The sequence below is a fragment of the Balaenoptera ricei genome, chromosome 1 (genome assembly GCF_028023285.1).
Source record: "Balaenoptera ricei isolate mBalRic1 chromosome 1, mBalRic1.hap2, whole genome shotgun sequence".
Taxonomy (NCBI): Eukaryota; Metazoa; Chordata; class Mammalia; order Artiodactyla; family Balaenopteridae; genus Balaenoptera; species Balaenoptera ricei.
In genome coordinates this window covers 37,244,334-37,264,542 of record NC_082639.1, presented here as the reverse complement: position 1 = coordinate 37,264,542, position 20,209 = coordinate 37,244,334, and the positions used below count along the sequence as shown (strand labels likewise).

At 40.0% G+C, this 20,209-nt stretch overlaps 1 protein-coding gene across 2 annotated transcripts in view; it reads left to right on the top strand.

Annotated features, from left to right (window-relative positions):
- ZSWIM5 (zinc finger SWIM-type containing 5) overlaps nucleotides 1-20,209 on the top strand; it is a 252,624-nt gene that overhangs the window by 200,335 nt on the left and 32,080 nt on the right. For both annotated transcript variants that reach the window (XM_059897953.1, XM_059897963.1), the window contains exons 3-5: nucleotides 428-576; nucleotides 2,168-2,318; nucleotides 17,468-17,647. In XM_059897953.1, coding sequence (XP_059753936.1) covers nucleotides 428-576; nucleotides 2,168-2,318; nucleotides 17,468-17,647 — 480 coding nt within the window. The remainder of the gene's footprint in view (nucleotides 1-427; nucleotides 577-2,167; nucleotides 2,319-17,467; nucleotides 17,648-20,209) is intronic.

Genomic DNA, 20,209 nt, shown 5'->3' with positions numbered 1-20,209 from the left:
AGCTACAATTTTATAGTGAACTTTAAAAAGAGAATTTTTTATTTTCTAAGAAAGTATTTTTTAATTTTGAAATAATATGTGTGCTTTAAGGCTTATTTGAACTTCATAGAAAAACAAAAAAGAAGAAAAAATGTCATTCTCTTAGGGAAAAAAAAATACATCGCTATTTTCATGTTTGTGTATTTCCTTCTGGGCTTTTTCCCCCAGGATGGTATTTGTAGACTTTGGAAGAGGATACAACTGAGAGTTTAGTGAACATGAAACTAGCATTAGCTCTCTTACATTTATTTAGGCCCACACAATTGACAAAGCCCAGATTAAGGCAGAATACCCACCTGTTTCTGAATAGATTCACAGAGGGCCCCTCCTGCTGAATGTGTAGGGTAGGAACTCAAGGGATTCATTTCATCATTCCCATTCCTCACAGGTGCCCCTGACCCCACAGCTGGGGCCAGCATTGATGATGAGAACTGTTGGCATTTGGACGAGGAACAGGTGAAAGAACAAGTGAAGCTCTTTCTCTCCCAGGGTGGTTACTATGGCTCTGGAAAGCAACTCAATTCAATGTTTGCCAAGGTAAGATATGAAAAGTTTTTTTTTTTCTTAAGTAAACTGGGCTTACCACACTTCTGGCTTCATGCATTGTACCTAGCTCACTTGACCTACCTGTACTGAATGCTTGAAAACTAACTGTGGGGAGGGGAGCTGAGCAGAGCAGACTTGAGCAGTTTGCATCCAGGGACCCCTACTGCCTTACCCTGGTAGTCTTTTTCCTTCTGCTCAGCTCTCTAAGTGAGTTAGCATTCCTGGGGGGATTAGTAATGAAGCCACCTTCCCTCTGCTTTGAACCCAAGGCTGCCCGATGAGGCTTTAAAGAGACTTAGTATTTTGGAACTGGGGACTCTCACAGCAGGCTTTCTCTCTCTGTTTTTTTTTTTTTTCTTAACACCTGTAGTGAAATATAAATCACATAGCATAAAATTCACCCATTTTAAAAAGTGTACAATTCAATGGTTTTTAATATATTCACAGATATGTACAGCTATCACCACAGTCAACTTTAGAACATTTTCATTATCTTAAAAAGAAACCCCATACCCTTTACGTATCACTCCCCTATTCCCCATGCCCCACTCCCCCAGCCCTAAGCAACCACTAATCTACTTTCTGTCTCTATAGATTTCCCTATTCTGGACTGGCTTCTTTCTCCTGGAATAGTATTTTTTTTTTAAACATTAGCTTTTTTTTTTTTTTTAAACTTTGGGTTTATTTATTTATTTATGGCTGTGTTGGGTCTTCGTTTCTGTGCGAGGGCTTTCTCTAGTTGCGGCAAGTGGGGGCCAGTCTTCATCGCGGTGCACGGGCCTTTCATTATCGTGGCCTCTCTTGTTGCGGAGCACAGGCTCCAGACGCACAGGCTCAGTAATTGTGGCTCACGGGCCTAGTTGCTCCGCGGCATGTGGGATCTTCCCAGACCAGGGCTCGAACCCGTGTCCCCTGCATTGGCAGGCAGATTCTCAACCACTGCGCCACTAGGGAAGCCCTGGAATAGTATTTTAAAGTATTTAAAAACATACATCCATGCTGTAGCATGTGTCAGTACTTCATTCCTTTTTACGGCCAAGTAATATTCCATTATATGGATACCACACTTTTTGTTTATCCATTTGTCTGTTGATGGGCATTTGGATTGTTTCCATTTTTTAGCTATTATAAATAATGCTGCTATAAACATTCTTGTACAATGTTTCTGTGTGGACATATATATTTTCATTTCTCTCTAGGAGTGGAATTGATAGGCCATATGGTAGCTCTGTGTTTAATCATTTGAGGAATTTCTAGACTGATTTCCAAAGTGGCTACATCATTCTACATTCCCACCAAACAATGTATGAGGGTTCTGATTGCTCTATATCCTTGCCAACACTTATTATCTGGCTTTTTGATTCTAGCCATCCTTGTGAGTGTGAAGTGGTATCTCATTGCCCACAGCAGGCTTTCTTGATACATGCAAAGAACTTACATACAGAACAAGAGGCCTTCTTTTTGGCTCTTTGGATATGCTGTGCTTAGTTACTTCATCTTCTCCTCCCCCTCCTCCCCTTCTTTCTCCTCCTACTTTGTTATGATGTGCAGTCACCAACTCTTGCCCCTCCTTATGTGTCAGGTTCGAGAGATGCTGCGGATGAGAGATTCCAATGGAGCCAGGATGCTGACGCTAATAACTGAGCAGTTTATGGCTGACCCACGACTCACACTCTGGAGGCAGCAAGGAACAACCATGACAGATAAGTGCAGGCAGCTCTGGGATGAGCTAGGTAAGTCCACATATCTCAGAGAACTGCATGTCTATCCTATCAGCTTGCCCCCTGGCAATAGTGTTAGTGAACACTTGCCATCAGTCATTACATGGATCTTGCTAAGTGAACTTTAGCCCAATTGGCAGAAGATTTAGGCTCTACAGAGGCTACCCAGAGTAATTCTGAACTCACTTGTGTTTCTTCCACAGCATTGTGCTTTGCTATTGACATCTGCATTCTGTTCCAGATGTTACCACATAGAAGCCTTTGGTGAGAGAAAACCTTTTGCCTTGGCTTCTGTTCCATGGCATTAGCCTGGCTCTCCAGATACTTACCAAACTCACTTTTCTTGCTTTCCCTGGGTCTGCTTTTCTTTATCACCCCCAGACAAACCTCTTAGACATAAGGCAGTTTCCAAGACTTGGGCCTTGGACTTCTATTCTTTCTCTGTACTCCTTTGAGAACTCTTTTTTTTCAATAGCATGGCTTCAGAGTTTCCTTTATGGTGATCTCATCCTCATCTTCTTTCCACTTATCTGAGTTCCAGTCTCATATTAGCAGCTGCCCTATGACCATTTCTACTGAAAAAAATCTCCTGATCACCTCAAACTTGAGAAACCCAAAAATGAAATCAGGGCTTCTATGAAAAGAGATTCCCCTGCACCTGGCATTGGCACCACCATTTCTTACTCTAACAAACTTGTTGTCAAGCACTCATTTTTTGTTCATTCCCTACATCCAGTTACCAAATTAATTTGATTCCTTGACCTTCAGAATGCAATTTAGTGTCCATTCACACTTTTTACTTCCCATCACCACTGATCTGGTTGAGGGCCTTGGGACTTTTAGATTAAATTATACCTGTGGCCTCCTGAATGGCTTCTCTGTTCTAGATTCTTCTCATCAAGGCCATCTTCTTTTGTCATTATTTCTCTTTATCATTCCCCTGTTCCAAGGCCAGTTTTGCAGGGCTAATACTCAGCTCCTCCCCCTGTTTGCAGAATCCTCCATACTCTGAACTCACTATCCAGTCATGGCCCCACTCTGGGGTTATACTGGAAAACTTCCATACGACATATTCTAAAAGTTCTAATATAGCTTCTCCATACTCCCTCCAGCCCAGAAAGCAAGGACAAACTTTCCACTCATACAAAATAGCACAAGAAAAAAACTACAGTTTAGGATTTTAGTGAATTCCCCCGAAGCATATATATTATAGTCTTAGGGCTAAAAGCCATGGGGAATGAGGCTTAATGACTCTGGGACTATACTTAGTTACTTTGGGGCTGCTGAGCGTGGGGTTTTGATTTGGGTGCTAAGGCTTCTTGATATCACCTGGGGCACCAATGGCTTTGGAGTTCTCATTAATAATGAAGAGCTACATTATTGAGCGTTATGTGCCAGTCTCTGTGTTAAAGATTGTACACACATTGTTTCATGTAATTCTCATAACAAACCTATGAGGTAATTGTGTGTTTGTTGCAAAGAAACAGAGACAGCTCTGGTTACTTCTGGATACAGAATAAAATAAAGAATTATAGAAAACTGTCTCTCTGACACAATCACACTTTCTGAAGTACGGGAATGTTGAACTATTAGTCTAAAGTTACTGGTCCAACCAGTTGTGACCAGGGTCACAATGCATGGCAAGTTGGGAACAGCTTCTTACACTCTTTCCTCAGAAGGAATTGTAGGCATGGACTTCCTTCTAAGGTAACATATCAGCATCTCCATATGTTTAGGTGAGACAGATGAGCTCCGAAAAGTTACTTGTTCAAGGTCACACACTAGTAAGTGGTGGCTCTAACACCGGAACCCCAATCTGTCTGAATCCAAATCAAACATCCTTCTGCAACATCTCCCTCAGTTTCACCTTGTTATGTACTATTTTCTCCCAAAGTGCATGTTTCTTAAGAATTTGAAATTAGCCTTCAGAGAGTCAGTTTCATCTGAGGCCTGAATCTCTTGGGAATAATTTCTGTGACAATCATGGGATTGTTTTGTGGATTTGGGCTTGGCCTTTGGGGCAAAGGTAGGTAAGAGGAAGTAAGCAGAGCTAGATCCCAGTGCTTTTAATGCTTTTGTCATATACTTAGGTTCATTATGAAAAGCTCTTGATTGTGATATTTTCATATCTACGAAATTGCTATATCAACATTCCAAGAAACTCTTAGCATTCTGCAAAGACAGTAGTTCCCAAACTTCTCAAAGTCACCTGGAGTACTTGTTTAAACAGATTGCTGGGCCCGTCCCCAGAGTTTCTGATTACATAGGTTGGAGTAGGGCCTGATAATTTGCATTTCTAACCTATTCTCTGGGGATGCTGATGCCACGGTTCCAGAGACCACATTTTGAAAAATACTGCACTAAGAGAAGCCTTATTGGGTCAGACACTAGAGCAAGTACGTTCATGCTTCCCTTGACTACTCTGAGGGTTCCTTACTGGTCACTAGGCCTGCTCCTCTGGGGGGAGGGCCTCGACAGGGATTGTAGGAATTTAGAGGAGTGGGCTCACTACCTTCAGTTCCTGAACCAGAGATAACAGAAGCAATCAGACATGAAGTTTTCTCATCTCTCCATGTCTGTACACATATGCTTTTAAAAATCTTCTTTTAAAATCTATAAAGTATCTCTGCTCCCATAAAAGGCCACTCCTTACATACTTGCTCTGGTTCCTATGCCATTTCCTTTTCTCAAGAATTTTGCTCCTCAGTTACTCCTTTCTCTGGCATCATTAATTTCTCCCTCAATACTGGATAAGTTCCATCAGCATACAAATATGCTCTAATAGTTTCAATCTCAAAAAAAAAAAAGTGCCTTTGATGGTCCCATCCTCCTCTAATTACTGCCCCATTTCTCTTCTTCCATTCAAAACAACACATTCTTTTTTTGTTTTTTAACATCTTTATTGGAGTATAATTGCTTTACAGTGTTTTGTTAGTTTCTGCTGTATAACAAAGTGAATCAAGCTGCACGCAGTTCCTCCAGCCCTAGGACAATGGCTGCCTGGGTCCCAGGAAGCGTGGTGCCCAATCTGAGCTTCTACTCCAGGTGGGCAGCCTCACAGCCTTGTCTCTCAGGGCCCGGCTAAGGCCTGGGTTACAGCCTTGTGGAAGGTCTCTGGGCGGGGCTAGGGGGGTGTAAAGGATGTAGATTGCCGCATGGATGTGGCACAGGGGGTGCAGTCACCCCACTTCTCTGGTTGTGTGAAGACTGCAGAGCGCACAGACAGACCTCCGTTGTGGCTGTTCAAGAAAGAAACCCAGGAGCCCCCAGTGAATTTATGGACTAGTGAAAGTAACCGCCATTTATTGAGCACCTGTGAATCAGGTGCCACCAGTAGGCAGCACAAACTTGTTTTGTGATCTCACTCTCGGTGCCTGCAGTCATTCTGTCACTTCCTAAGGCACTGTTACCTGTCTGTACCAGTACCCAGCAGCCTTCTGTTTCCCGAAGAATCTTCATGTAGAGTGTATATGTTGATAAGGAAGCATCAAAGCCAATATTTTACCAGTTTTACAAGCTATCCCCATTTTCAGACATTAGCTCAAAAAAGGAAGTAATGAGATAAAGACCTTTCAGTGAGACAGACCTGTCAAGGATTTTAAAGGCTTGGTGGTTATTTATCAAGATCCTGGATTGAGAAATCAATGAGTGGATAAGGATTTGACCTGACTTTTGAACGGAATATCATTCTTTCCCCCAAACGTTATCAATCATGAGGTTGAAAGAATAGAAAAAATCAGAGTATATCACATGTAGTAAGGCCGTGTGGCTGACAGGGTCTTGGTGCAGGGTGTCGGGCCGGGTGTCAGGCCTGCGCCTATGAGGTGGAAGAGCCGAGGTCAGGACATTGGTCCACCAGAGACTTCCTGGCTCCACGTAATATCAAACGGCAAAAGCTCTCCCAGAGATCGCCATCTCAACACTAAGACCTAGCTCCACTCAACAACCAGCAAGCTACAGTGCTGGACACCCTATGCCAAACTAGCAACACGGGAACACAACCCCACCCATTAGCAGAGAGGCTGCCTAAAATCATAATAAGGTCACAGACACCCCAAAACACACCATGGGACGTGGTCCTGCCCACCAGAAAGACAAGATCCAGCCTCATCCACCAGAACGCAGGCACTAGTCCCCTCCACCAGGAAGCCTACAAAACCCACTGAACCAACCTTAGCCACTGGGGACAGACACCAAAAACAATGGGAACTACGAACCTGGAGCCTGCAAAAAGGAGACCCCAAACACAGTACGTTAAGCAAAATTAGAAGACAGAGAAACACACATCAGATGAAGGAGCAAGGTGAAAACCCAAGAGACCAAACAAATGAAGAGGAAATAGGCGGTCTACCTGAAAAGGAATTCAGAGTAATGATAGTAAACATGATCCAAAATCTTGGAAATAGAATGGAGAAAATACAAGAAACGTTTAACAAGGACCTAGAAGAGATAAAGAGCAAACAAACAATGATGAAAAACACAATAAATGAAATTTAAAATTCTCTAGAAGGAATCAATAGCAGAATAAATGAGGCAGAAGAATGGATAAGTGACCTGGAAGATAAAATAGTGGAAATAACTACTGCAGAGCAGAATAAAGAAAAAAGAATGAAAAGAATTGAAGACAGTCTCAGAGACCTCTGGGACAACATTAAAAGCACCAACATTTGAATTATAGGGGTCCCAGAAGAAGAGAAAAAGAAAGGGACTGAGAAAATATTTGAAGAGATTATAGTTGAAAACTTCCCTAATATGGGAAAGGAAATAGTCAATCAAGTACAGGAAGCGCAGAGAGTCCCATACAGGATAAATCCAAAGAGAAACACGCCAAGACACATATTAATCGAACTATCAAAAATTAAATACAAAGAAAAAATATTAAAAGCAGCAAGGGAAAAACAACAAATAACACACAAGGGAATCCCTATAAGGTTAACAGCTGATCCTTCAGCAGAAACTCTGCAAGCCAGAAGGAAGTGGCAAGACATATTTAAAGTGAGGAAAGGGAAAAACCTACAACCAAGGTTACTCTACCCAGTAAGGCTCTCATTCAGATTAGACAGAGAAATTAAAACCTTTACAGACAAGCAAAAGCTAAGACAATTCACCACCACCAAACCAGCTTTACAACAAATGCTAAAGGAACTTCTCTAGGCAGGAAACACAAGAGAAGGAAAACACCTACAATAACAAACCCAAAACAATTAAGAAAATGGTAATAGGAACATACGTATCGATTACCTTAAATGTAAATGGATTAAATGCTCCCACCAAAAGACATAGACTGGCTGAATGGATACAAAAACAAGACCCGTATATATGCTGTCTACAAGAGACCCACTTCAGACCTGGGGACACACGCAGACTGAAAGTGAGGGGATGGAAAAAGATATTCCATGCAAATGGAAATCAAAAGAAAGCTGGAGTAGCAATTCTCATGTCAGACAAAATAGACTTGAAAATAAAGACTATTGCAAGAATGTATGTGGAACCTAGAAAAATGGTACAGATGAACTGGTTTGCAGGGCAGAAGTTGAGACACAGATGTAGAGAACAAACGTTTGGACACCAAGGGGGGAAAACCGCAGTGGGGTGGGGATGGTGGTGTGCTGAATTGGGCGATTGGGATTGACATGTATACACTGATGTGTATGAAACTGATGAATGATTAAAAAAAAAAAGACTATTGCAAGAGACAAAGGAGGACACTACATAATGATCAAGGGATCAATCCAAGAAGAAGATATAACAGTTGTAAATATTTATGCACCCAACATAGGAGCACCTCAATACATAAGGCAAAAGCTAACCGCCATAAATGGGGAAATCGACAGTAACACAATCATAGTAGGGGACTTTAACACCCCACTGTCACCAATGGACAGATCATCCAAAATGAAAATACATAAGGTAACACAAGCTTTAAAAGATAACATTAAACAACATGGACTTAATTGATATTTATAGGATATTCCATCCAAAAACAACAGAATACACTTTCTTCTCAAGTGCTCATGGAACAGTCTCCAGGATAGATCATATCTTGGGTCACAAATCAAGCCTTGATAAATTTAAGAATATTGAAATCATATCAAGTATCTTTTCCGACCACAATGCTATGAGACTAGATATCAATTACAGGAAAAAATCTGTAAAAAATACTAACACATGGAGGCTAAACAATACACTACTTAATAACCAAGAGATCACTGAAGAAATCAAAGAGGAAATCAAAAAATACCTAGAAACAAATGACAATGAAAACACGACGACCCAAAACCTATGGGATGAAGCAAAAGCAGTTCTAAGAGGGAAGTTTATAGCAATACAATCCTACCTCAAGAAACAAGAAACATCTCAAATAAACAACCTAACCTTACACTTAAAGCAATTAGAGAAAGAAGAAGAAAAAAAAAAAAACCGCAAAGTTAGCAGAAGGAAAGAAATCATAAAGATCAGATTAGAAATAAATGAAAAAGAAATGAAGGAAACGATAGCAGAGATCAATAAAACTAAAAGCTGGTTCTTTGAGAAGATAAACAAAATTGGTAAACCAGTAGCCCGACTCACCAAGAATAAAAGGGAGAAGACTCAAATCAATAGAAGTAGAAATGAAAAAGGAGAAGTAACAACTGACACTGCAGAAATACAAAGGATCATGAGAGATTACTACAAGCAACAATATGCCAATAAAATGGACAACCTGGAAGAAATGGACAAATTCTTAGAAAAGCACAACCTTCCTAGACTGAACCAGGAAGAAACAGAAAATATAAACAGACCAATCACAAGCACTGAAATTTGAGACTGTGATTAAAAATCTTCCAACAAACAAAAGCCCAGGACCAGATGGCTTCACAGGAGAATTCTATCAAACATTTAGAGAAGAGCTAACACCTATCCTTCTCAAACTCTTCCAAAATATAGCAGGGGGAGGAACACGCCCAAACTCATTCTACGAGGCCACCAAAACCCTGATACCAAAACCAGACAAAGATGTCACAAAGAAAGAAAACTACAGGCCAATATCACTGATAAACATAGATGCAAAAATCCTCAACAAAATACTAGCAAACAGAATCCAACAGCACATTAAAAGGATCATACACCATGATCAAGTGGGGTTTATCCCAGGAATGCAAGGATTCTTCAATATACGCAGATCAATCATTGGGATAAACCATATTAACAAATTGAAGGAGAAAAACCATATGATCATCTAAATAGATGCAGAAAAAGCTTTTGACAAAATTCAACACCCCTTTATGATAAAAACCCTCCAGAAAGTAGGCATAGAGGGAACTTACCTCAACATAATAAAGGCCATATATGACAAACCCACAGCCAACATCATTCTCGATGGTGAAAAACTGAAACCATTTCCTCTAAGATCAGGAACAAGACAAGGTTGTCCACTCTCACCACTGTTATTCAACATAGTTTTGGAAGTTTTAGCCACAGCAATCAGAGAAGAAAAAGAAATAAAAGGAATCCAAATCAGAAAAGAAGTAAAGCAGTCACAGTTTGCAGATGACATGATACTATACATAGAGAATCCTAAAGATGCTACCAGAAAACTCCTAGAGCTAATCAATGAATTTGGTAAAGTAGCAGGATACAAAATTAATGCACAGAAATCTCTTGCATTCCTGTACACTAATGATGAAAAATCTGAAAGAAAAATTAAGGAAACACTCCCATTTACCACTGCAACAAAAAGAATAAAATACCTAGGAATAAACCTACCTAAGGAGACAAAAGACCTGTATGCAGAAAATTATAAGACACTGATGAAAGAAATTAAAGATGATACCAACAGATGGAGAGATACCATGTTCTTGGATTGGAAGAACCAACATTGTGAAAATGACTATACTACCCAAAGCAATCTACAGATTCAATGCAATCCCTATCAAACTACCACTGGCATTTTTCACAGAACTAGAACAAAACATTTCACAATTTATATGGAAACACAAAAGACCCCGAATAGCCAAAGCAATCTTGAGAAAGAAAAACAGAGCTGGAGGAATCAGGCTCCCTGACTTCAGACTATACTGCAAAGCTACAGTAATCAAGACAGTATGGTACTGGCACAAAAACAGAAATATAGATCAATGGAACAGGATGGAAAGCCCAGAGATAAACCCATGCACATATGGTCACCTTATTTTTGATAAAGGAGGCAAGAAGATACACTGGAGAAAAGACAGCCTCTTCAATAAGTGGTGGTGGGAAAACTGGACAGCTACATGTAAAAGAATGAAATTAGAACACTCCCTAACACCATACACAAAAATAAACTCAAAATGGATTAAAGACCTAAATGTAAGGGCAGACACTATCAAACTCTCAGAGGAAAACATAGGCAGAACACTCTATGATAAAAATCACAGCAAGATCCTTTTTGACCCAGCTCCTAGAGTAATGGAAATAAAAACAAAAATAAACAAATGGGACCTAATGAAACTTAAAAGCTTTTGCACATCAAAGAAGACCATAAACAAGATGAAAAGACAACCCTCAGAATGGGAGAAAATATTTGCAAATGAAGCAACTGACAAAGGATTAATCTCCAAAATTTACAAGCAGCTCATGCAGCTCAATATCAAAAAAACAAACAACCCAATCCAAAAATGGGCAGAAGACCTAAATAGACATTTCTCCAAAGAAGATATACAGATGGCCTACAGACACATGAAAGAATGCTCAACATCATTAATCATTAGAGAAATGCAAATCAAAACTACAATGAGATATCATCTCACACCGGTCAGAATGGCCATCATCAAAAAATCTAGAAACAATAAATGCTGGAGAGGGTGTGGAGGAAAGGGAACACTCTTACACTGTTGGTGGGAATGTTAATTGATACAGCTACTATGGAGAACAGTATGGAGGTTCCTTAAAAAACTAAAAATAGAACTACCATACGACCCAGCAATCCCACTACTGGGCATATACCCTGAGAAAACCATAATTCAAAAAGAGTCATGTACCACGATGTTCCTTGCAGCTCTGTTTACAATAGCCACAACATGGAAGCAACCTAAGTGTCCATCGACAGATGAATGGATAAAGAAGATGTGGCACATATATACAATGGAATATTACTCAGCCATAAAAAAAACGAAATTGAGTTATTTGTAGTGCGATGGATGGACCTAGAGTCTGTCATACAGAGTGAAGTAAGTCAGAAAGAGAAAAACAAATACTGTATGCTAACACATATATATGGAATCTTAAAAAAAAAAATGGTCATGAAGAACCTCGGGGCAAGACGGGAATAAAGACGCAGAACTACTAGAGAATATACTTGAGGATACGGGGAGGGGGAAGGGTAAGCTGGGACAAAGTGAGAGAGTGGCATGGACATATATACACTACCAAACATAAAATAGATAGCTAGTGGGAAGCAGCCGCATAGCACAGGGAGATCAGCTCAGTGCTTTGTGACCACCTAGAGGGGTGGGTGGGATAGGGAGGGTGGGAGGGGGACGCAAGAGGGAGGGGATATTGGGATATATGTATATGTATAGCTGATTCACTTTGTTATAAAGCAGAAACTAACACACCATTGTAAAGCAATTATACTCCAATAAAGACGTTAAAAAAAAAAAGTGAATCAGCTATACGTATACATATATCCCCATATCCCCTCCCTCTTGAGCCTCCCTCCCACCCTCCCTATCCCACAAAACAACACTTCTTGAAAACCTTGTCTGCATTCTTTCCATTTGCTTACCTCCATTCTCTCTCGAGCCCACTGCAGTTGAGCTTCCATTGCTCATTGCTGCCACTCTACTGACAAGTAGCTCTTGCTACAGTCACCAGTGACTTCCATATTGCAGTGGCCACTTCTCTGTTGTTATTTTACTTGACCTCTTAGCAGTTTTCAATAAAATTGACCATACACGTCTTGAAATGTATTCTCTTAGCTTCCATAACCCCACACCCTCCTGGGTTTCCTCCCACATTCTGGCTGCTTTCTGTCAGACTGCTTTGTAGGCTCCTCTTCCTTTCCTCAACCCTTCTAAATATTGAGTATTCTGCAGCACCCACTGCCCTGTCTACATTCTGTACCTAAGTGATCATATTCAGTCCCATGGCTTTAAATATAATCTAGATGTAGGCAAGTCACAAATTTATGTCTCTAGCCCTGACCTTTCTCTTGAGCTGTAGGCTCAGTGTCCAGCTTCCCACCATGTCTAGGAAACATCTCAAACTTAACATGACCATCACAGAACTCTTATTTTTCCCGCCAAAGCCTGATTTTCCCCATCTCAGTACAGGGTTGTGAGATGTATCTAGTTGCTCAAAAAGAAAATCTGAGTCATCCTAGGTTCCCTCTGTTTTCTACCTTCTACACCCAATCCAAGACCTGTTGACCCTCACAGTTGGAAGACTGAATAAGATAATATATATAAAGTGCCTATTATAATGCGTAGCCCATAAAAAGAAATAAATTGTCGCTATTATTTATTATTATATTTAATATATAATAATTATGTAAAATTTTAACTTCCATGGTACCTACACTTGGTTAGAGGTGGGTTTTTTTGCTTTTTTTTTTAAATTTATTTATTTATTTTTGGCTGTGTTGGGTCTTCGTTTTTCTGTGCTAGGGCTTTCTCCAGTCGCGGCAAGCGGGGGCCACTCTTCATTGCGGTGTGCGGGCCTCTCACTATTGCGGCCTCTCTTGCTGCGGAGCACAGGCTCCAGACGCGCAGGCTCAGCAGTTGTGGCTCACGGGCCTAATTGCTCCGCGGCATGCGGGATCCTCCCAGACCAGGGCTCAAACCCGTGTCCCCTGCATTGGCAGGCAGATTCCCAACCACTGTGCCACCAGGGAAGCCCTTGGTTAGAGTTTTTGATGCTTTTTTTTTTAAAAACATCTTTATTGGAGTCTAATTGCTTTACAATGGTGTGTTAGTTTCTGTTTTATAACGAAGTGAATCAGCTATACATATACATATGTCCCCATATCTCTTCCCTCTTGCGTCTCCCTCCCTCCCACCCTCCCTATCCCACCCCTCTAGGTGGTCACAAAGCCTGGAGCTGATCTCCCTGTGCTATGCAGCTGCTTCCCACTAGCTATCTATTTTACTTTTGGTAGTGTATATATGTCCATGCCACTCTCTCACTTTGTCCCAGCTTACCTTTCCCCCTCCCCGTATCCTCAAGTGATGCTTTTTTTAAGTTGCTGGAAAATCTGCTTTTGGATCGTGGTAACACAGTCCCTACATGCCTATTACATGTAGGCACCTGCAGGATTTTTTACCTTGTCTCTTTCTTAGAGATGCAGCAATCTCTTGAGTTTTTTAAAAAACAAATCCATAATGACTTAATAAAACAGAAAACTCATTTTAAACTTACAGGTGAAAGTACTCACTTTCTAGGGATCCCCTTTTTAATATTTCAGTGCCTAGGAAATAGTAACTCCTTGATGACTGTAGTTAGTTCCCTGTTTTTTTTACCTCTTAAGCCTCTCTCAACCCACCCCAATCTGTTTTCTGTTCCTGTTACCCTATTGATTTTGCCTTTCATAAGGCCAAGTTTAATGGCCTCTCTTTGGTTCTCGTTATACTTATGAAGATTAAATGTGAAAATCTTTTACTTCACTATAAACAAAAAGCACATCTTAAACTGTAAAGTAAATGTTTGTTACTAATATTGACACTCTGCCTCATTAGACATTGGTAATTGGCTTGTGTGTCACTAATTTCTCCTGGTTCTTCCATCTCTCTTATCTTTCTTTCTTAATCTCTTTTGCTTATTCCTCCTTCTCCTCTGCTCACAACTTAAATATTGGTGCTTCCTCAAAATTCTTTTCTTAGCGCTCCTCTTCCCTCATCTTAAATGATGAGGTTTTCTTATCTTTTTTGTTTGTTGGTGGGTGGGACCCTATCCCTACATTAATTTTACAAGAACCAGCAAACAGTGTAACACAGACACCATAGGAAAAGACTACAATGTGAAGAAAAAAATTTTTTTCATGAGGTTTACAGAGGCCTTTAGGATTCTTAAATTCTAAAAGTAGAGAAAGTAACTTTTATGATCTGAATATTTGTGCATCTTTCTTACTGTCACACGGTTAGAAATTTTTTACCTCCTTTACCTCCTATATATTAGGGATTTCCTGCCACCTGGTGTTCAGAAAGGACACTGTAATTGGTAGGAACTCACAGTCCCAATAGTACTAAAAGCTAACATGCTAGATTACAAAAATTTTCTACCAAAAGGAAAAAACATCCAATAGACTAAATATCCAAAGAGACTAAAATGACTCATGAGAACGTATTTGCCTTCGCTTATGTCCTTTCTCCTGTTTGGGTATATACCCTCCCTTGATCTCTCTGCCCAAACCACTCCTATTTATCTCTCGTTCTTCTTTCAAAATGAAGTAATACATGTATACAGGTTAAAATGTCAAAGAGTTCTACAAACTTTTTAATAAAAAACAATATTCCTCTGCCATATTCCTTCACATTGTCAGTTACTACTTCTCAGAAAGAGCAATTTTTAATTCTTTTAGCTGCTTTTTCTAACATGCCTCCACATTTCTAAATAACTGTTCTTTCTTTATTTTTTAATTCTAGGTATTCTCTTTTTACTCCTACAATAAAAGATGAAGATTTACCTCTCTAAGGGTCACACCATTATATTCTTTCCCAAACAGGCTTTCTCATTCTTTTCAATGTGGATAGGCTGAGCATGTTCCACATCTTTAAGTTCTGCTTCCTTTTTGGTTCACAGTTCTGTCTTTAATTTCTTTCTTCTTGCATTTTACTATAAGCAGTCAATAGAAACCAGGCTGCTCCTTCAACACTTTGCTTAGATATTTCCTCAGCTAATTTTATTACTCACAAGTTCTACCTTCCACAAAACACTAGGACATGAACACCATGTCTGGATTATAAGCCTGTCACAGTCTTCTCAGAACCAAGTAGGGAAAGAGGGTTGGATGGTGGGGGTAAGGGTGTCCATTTGTACAATATGTATATTTTTCTTAATCCCTCAGTTTTTCGCATGGAAACCCCACCCTCAGTTGTACACAGTATTCCCAATCCAGAGCCTCTCTGAATCTATCTTTCCAGTGAGTAAAGCTCTGGTTTTCTTCCAGGAGAGAGAATGAACAGGCACTGAGCTACCTTGAATAGAGGAGGAAGTCTGTGATCCTGAGACCTTTGACAAACTTCTAACCTGTTCCACTATTTTTCGGCCCCACCTTCAGCGGGGCTCTGCAGCATGAATCAGTCTGCTGCTGGGCTTTCCTAACTGCTAATGGAGTTTTCAGCTTTCTTCTGCTATGTCAGCTATCTCTCATCCACATGCTTTCCAGATTCCAAAATTTTATGACTCTTCTCTTTCATCTCTCCCATTCTCTGTGTCTATGTGAGTTTATGCCTGTTTTTATCCCTCTACTTTCATTTTAGTGAAGTATCAAGAGGGACTGATAATGAGCATATGTATTTAGTTAGCCATTTTTTAACTAGAATTAACTCATGTTTATTCTTCAAGGACAAACTCAAATGTTATAACTTTTCCTGACCCCACCTACAGAGTTAATTGTTCCATCATACATATTGTCACAGCACTTTATATGTGGCTATAATAGCATTTACTATGCTTTAGTATAATTATTTTTTGAGGGACTCCTAACTATAATCCCCTTAAGAACCATCATTATATAATACTATTATATTACATAGTGTAGTTTCTTTTTCATTTTGGATTTGAAAAACTGAATTGAGCCAATAGAAATGAATTTTCATCATCTCTAGTTAGTACCTGAAATTGAGGCTTAAATGGTCTTTTAAAACATTCCTATTGGGCTTCCCTGGTGGCGCAGTGGTTGAGAATCCGCCTGCCAGTGCAGGGGACACGGGTTCGTGCCCCGGTCCGGGAGGATCCCACATGCCACGGAGCAAGTAGGCCCGTGAGCCACAATTACTGAGCCTGCGCGTCTGGAGCCTGTGCTCCGCAACGGGAGAGGCCGCGACAGTGAGAGGCCCGCGCACCGCGATGAAGAGTGGCCCCCGCTCACCGCAACTGCAGAAAGCCCTCGCACAGAAACGAAGACCCAACACAGCCAAAAATAAATAAATAAATAAATAAATTTATAAAAAAAAAAAAAAAAAAAATAAAACATTCCTATTTGACTTTGAGGGGCCTTGAAATAGTGTCTGAATATACCGCCGTCTATAGATATAACACCATCCCAAAGGATGTTTAACTTAAGACACTCTGCAGCCAGGCTTATTGTTAACTTGAGATTGAGAATATTTCTGTCTTAGCCACATAGCCAACTTTGAAAATAAGAAGCAGGTTTGCTTGCAAAGAAGGGTGATGTGGTCAAAGAAACAGTACTCATTGGTTATGTGGAATATGTGATATTCTGCTATAGTGACAGAGAAGATCCAAGAATGTGATAGTTTTAAGGCATCACAGCTGATCAACAGTATCAAAATCCAAGTACAAATAAACAATTTTCCCTGGAAAAGGGAAATACTAAATTCCACTCTGTGCCAAATAATATGCTAGGCCCTTTACATTATGATCTCAGTTTTACAGTTGAGGGATTTGAAGCTCAGAAAGTCCAAGGTCAACTAAAATTGAATCCTTTTCTGAGCACCTTCCTTCTTATGCTAAATGCCCTTCCTCTGTGCTATTATTGTACCCTGAATATATCTTTATCTTAACACTTATCATATTCAAATGACACTGTGTTTACTTATCTATCTCCCCCATTGGACAGCTCCTCAAGGGTAGGAACAGGGTCTTATTCTCCAATACAAGGTCTTGAACAAGAACTCTCTCAATAAATGTTTGTTGGACTGCAGATCTGAGCTCAGAATTCAAGCCCAAATCTGTCTTGTTCATCATCACAGGCATATATCCAGATATCAAGATAGTCACTCTGCTTTAAGAAACCTTTGGGAAGGAAAAATAAGCATTTCTGAAAACTTTAGCAGATTTGGTTTTTAGGTTGGTTTTTTTTGTTTTTTTTTTTAATTTGGTTTTTTTATATTGAGAAAAGCTGATGTTTTGGAAACTTTTCCTACCAACAAAAAATGGAAGAAAAGAGTAAACTGAAAAATTAAGGCTTAGACATACATCAAAGGAGAGATGTCAAGAATGTGGGTTGTTTTCTTTTCCAGGGGCGTTATGGGTGTGCATCATTTTAAATCCACATTGCAAACTGGAGGAAAAATCCTGTTGGCTGCAGCAACTGCAGAAGTGGAATGACCTGGATGTCTGTCCCCTGGAGGATGGGAACTATGGGCATGAGCTGCCCAACATCACCAACGCACTTCCCCAGAATGCCAGTCACCGTTCAGGTGAGCCAGATATCATTTTAGCGTCTTCATGCCTGGAACTCCAAAAGGTCGGAGGGTAAAGCCTGAGAACAAAGGTGGCTGGACAACTTTTGGACTGTCAGAATTGTCATCCTAAATAAGAAAAGCCTGTCCTTTTGTTTGTCTTGAAATGCCAAACCTTAAATAAGGGTAAGCTTGTATCTTTGACATTGAGGATGCTGTCCTTTTCCACATCTAGAGTGTCCTTACAGTGTCCAGCATAAATTCCTAGAGCCCTCTTCATGAATCCTCTTTACCCTTCAAGTTTTTCATGACTAATGGATCTTGGCCTCAGTTGGGGTTGGTTTTAGCTCAGAAGACCTACCTCAAGGGAATGATAGAAGACCTGGGAGAAAAAAAAAAAAAAAAAACTTAAAAAAATGTCCTGACAATTGCCTTTCTTACTTACTTTTCTCTGTTTTCCTCAAATTTTTATACAGCAGATTTCTAGGAGGGGGTCATTGTTCCAAGATATGGCTAGGACTCTTGCTCCATTTTAAGACAAATCCAGTGCAGTGATATTGTACCCTCTGCCTTTTGAGCCCACTGACCAGGTATCACTGGACATCAACATTCACATCAGCTTTAGTTCATCTAACTCAGGCCATTTGCTGTTGGCAATTGATTGCTCTTTAGCCCATGGGGATCCTTTATTGGTAGATTTTATCAGACATTGATTTTACATGTCCTCCCTTTTATTTTAAGTGATAAATCTACTGATATTTTTAACCTCTAGGAGGAAATCACTTAAATTATTGTTACTGCTTGGCCTTCATCTACTGTACCATAATTGATTATCAGTGTATTTAAGGCAACCAAGGTAATGAGAGATGAAAAGCCTACAACTTTGCCACTTGAAGCTACCCTTTGCTGGCATTCATCTAACCTCCACAACACAGGAATCTATCCTTTTAGTATTGACTTTGGTTTGGCATAGAGAGAGTCACATGTGTATAAACACATGCCTCCAGTCTGGCAGTTTCTTCCTTGTCACAGTATACTGGTTATTCGTTGTTACTGGTTCTTATTTGAGGATGTTGTTTCCTCTTAAGTCTTCACAAGCTGTGGCTGATTTATCTCTCATATCTCTTTACCTTTGGGCCTGATGGAGCAATAGGCATCCTGCTTATTCTTCATTGCCATTTCTACATCATTGTCCTACCCTCCTTCCTAAAATACCCCCCAGCTTTAAAGTCAGTGCTGTTAAAATATGCTGTCTGCTGCCCTCCAGGTTTTGGTCGTTTGACCTCTGGGGCAATCCCCCTCATTCCTTGGAGATTTTTGGTTACTGGCTCACTAACACTACTCTCTGCCTCTACTTCTGTCATGATTCTTGATCATTTAAATAGCCTCATAAATGGTACTTTCAGTATTCTAGTCTTTCAGTTCTTTGACCTCCTCTCTTTTAATAGTCTATCTTCTATCATAACTTAGCTATGCAACCTCAAGATCATACCCTAAAGCTTGTCATTACCAATAACTACACCTTCTTCACAATCGCAATTTCAAGCAGCTCCAATTAGCACCACCAGTCTTACTAGGTTATTTTCTCTGGTATTCCAGTTCCAGTAATTCTTTGACCCACTAGGAATTTTGATCCTATCACTTTTTCATTCTTGTGGTAGCCTCATTTTCCTTCTTATCCCGATTAGATTCCTTGGTGCATCATTATAATCACTACCTTGCATACATACTCAACCCCCTCGTTCCCTTAGTTACACTCACATAGCAAAACCCTAACCTTAGTAGTTCAGTCTAACTTTCTAGTTACTCGGTGCTCACACCCACACAGCTGAACATGGTGGAGAGAAACATGACTATGATAACTGGTCTTATCTTAAGTTTATGACCACTAATCTCAAGTGGGTCCATAGTATTGTTCAGACATCAACTACATTTCCCTAGTCTATGCCTTCTTTCAGTCTTCTAAATTACTATTTCACACCACCTTTTCCTTAAAACTTTCTATACTTTCTCTCCATCCTCACTTTCATCCTGAAGACTTGCTTCCTGTTCACTGAGAATATAGAAGCAAACAGAAGAGAATTTCCAAAACTCTATCACCACATCTGCTTCTGTCTATACCCATCTACTCTGCCTCTTCTGCTGTTTTTGTTTGTGCTTCTGTCTAAGCCCAAACCCTCCACTTGTTCTTGAGATCTTATTCCTTTTATCTAGGACATCACCCCAGGAATTATCTCTACTCTCTCCTGCATCACAGATTTTTGTGGATTATTCCTCTGAGTATACAAGCACATTGTTTTATCTTTCATCCCAAAACAAAACAAAGCAAAAAACATTCTTGTTGACCCCACATGACTCTCTGTCTACCACATTGTTTCTCTGAGGTAGTAGAAATAAGTGGTAGAATTAAGAAAAATGCTCAAAAGAATATTATATATTTATCTTCTCTACTTCTTCTGCTCTTATTCTGTCTTCAACTCACTCCAGTCAGGCTTTCATCCCTTCAGTACTGAAACATCTCTTGTACTGGTCACTAACGCTGACCATTGCTAAATCTAGTTCTCAGTCAGAATCTTACTT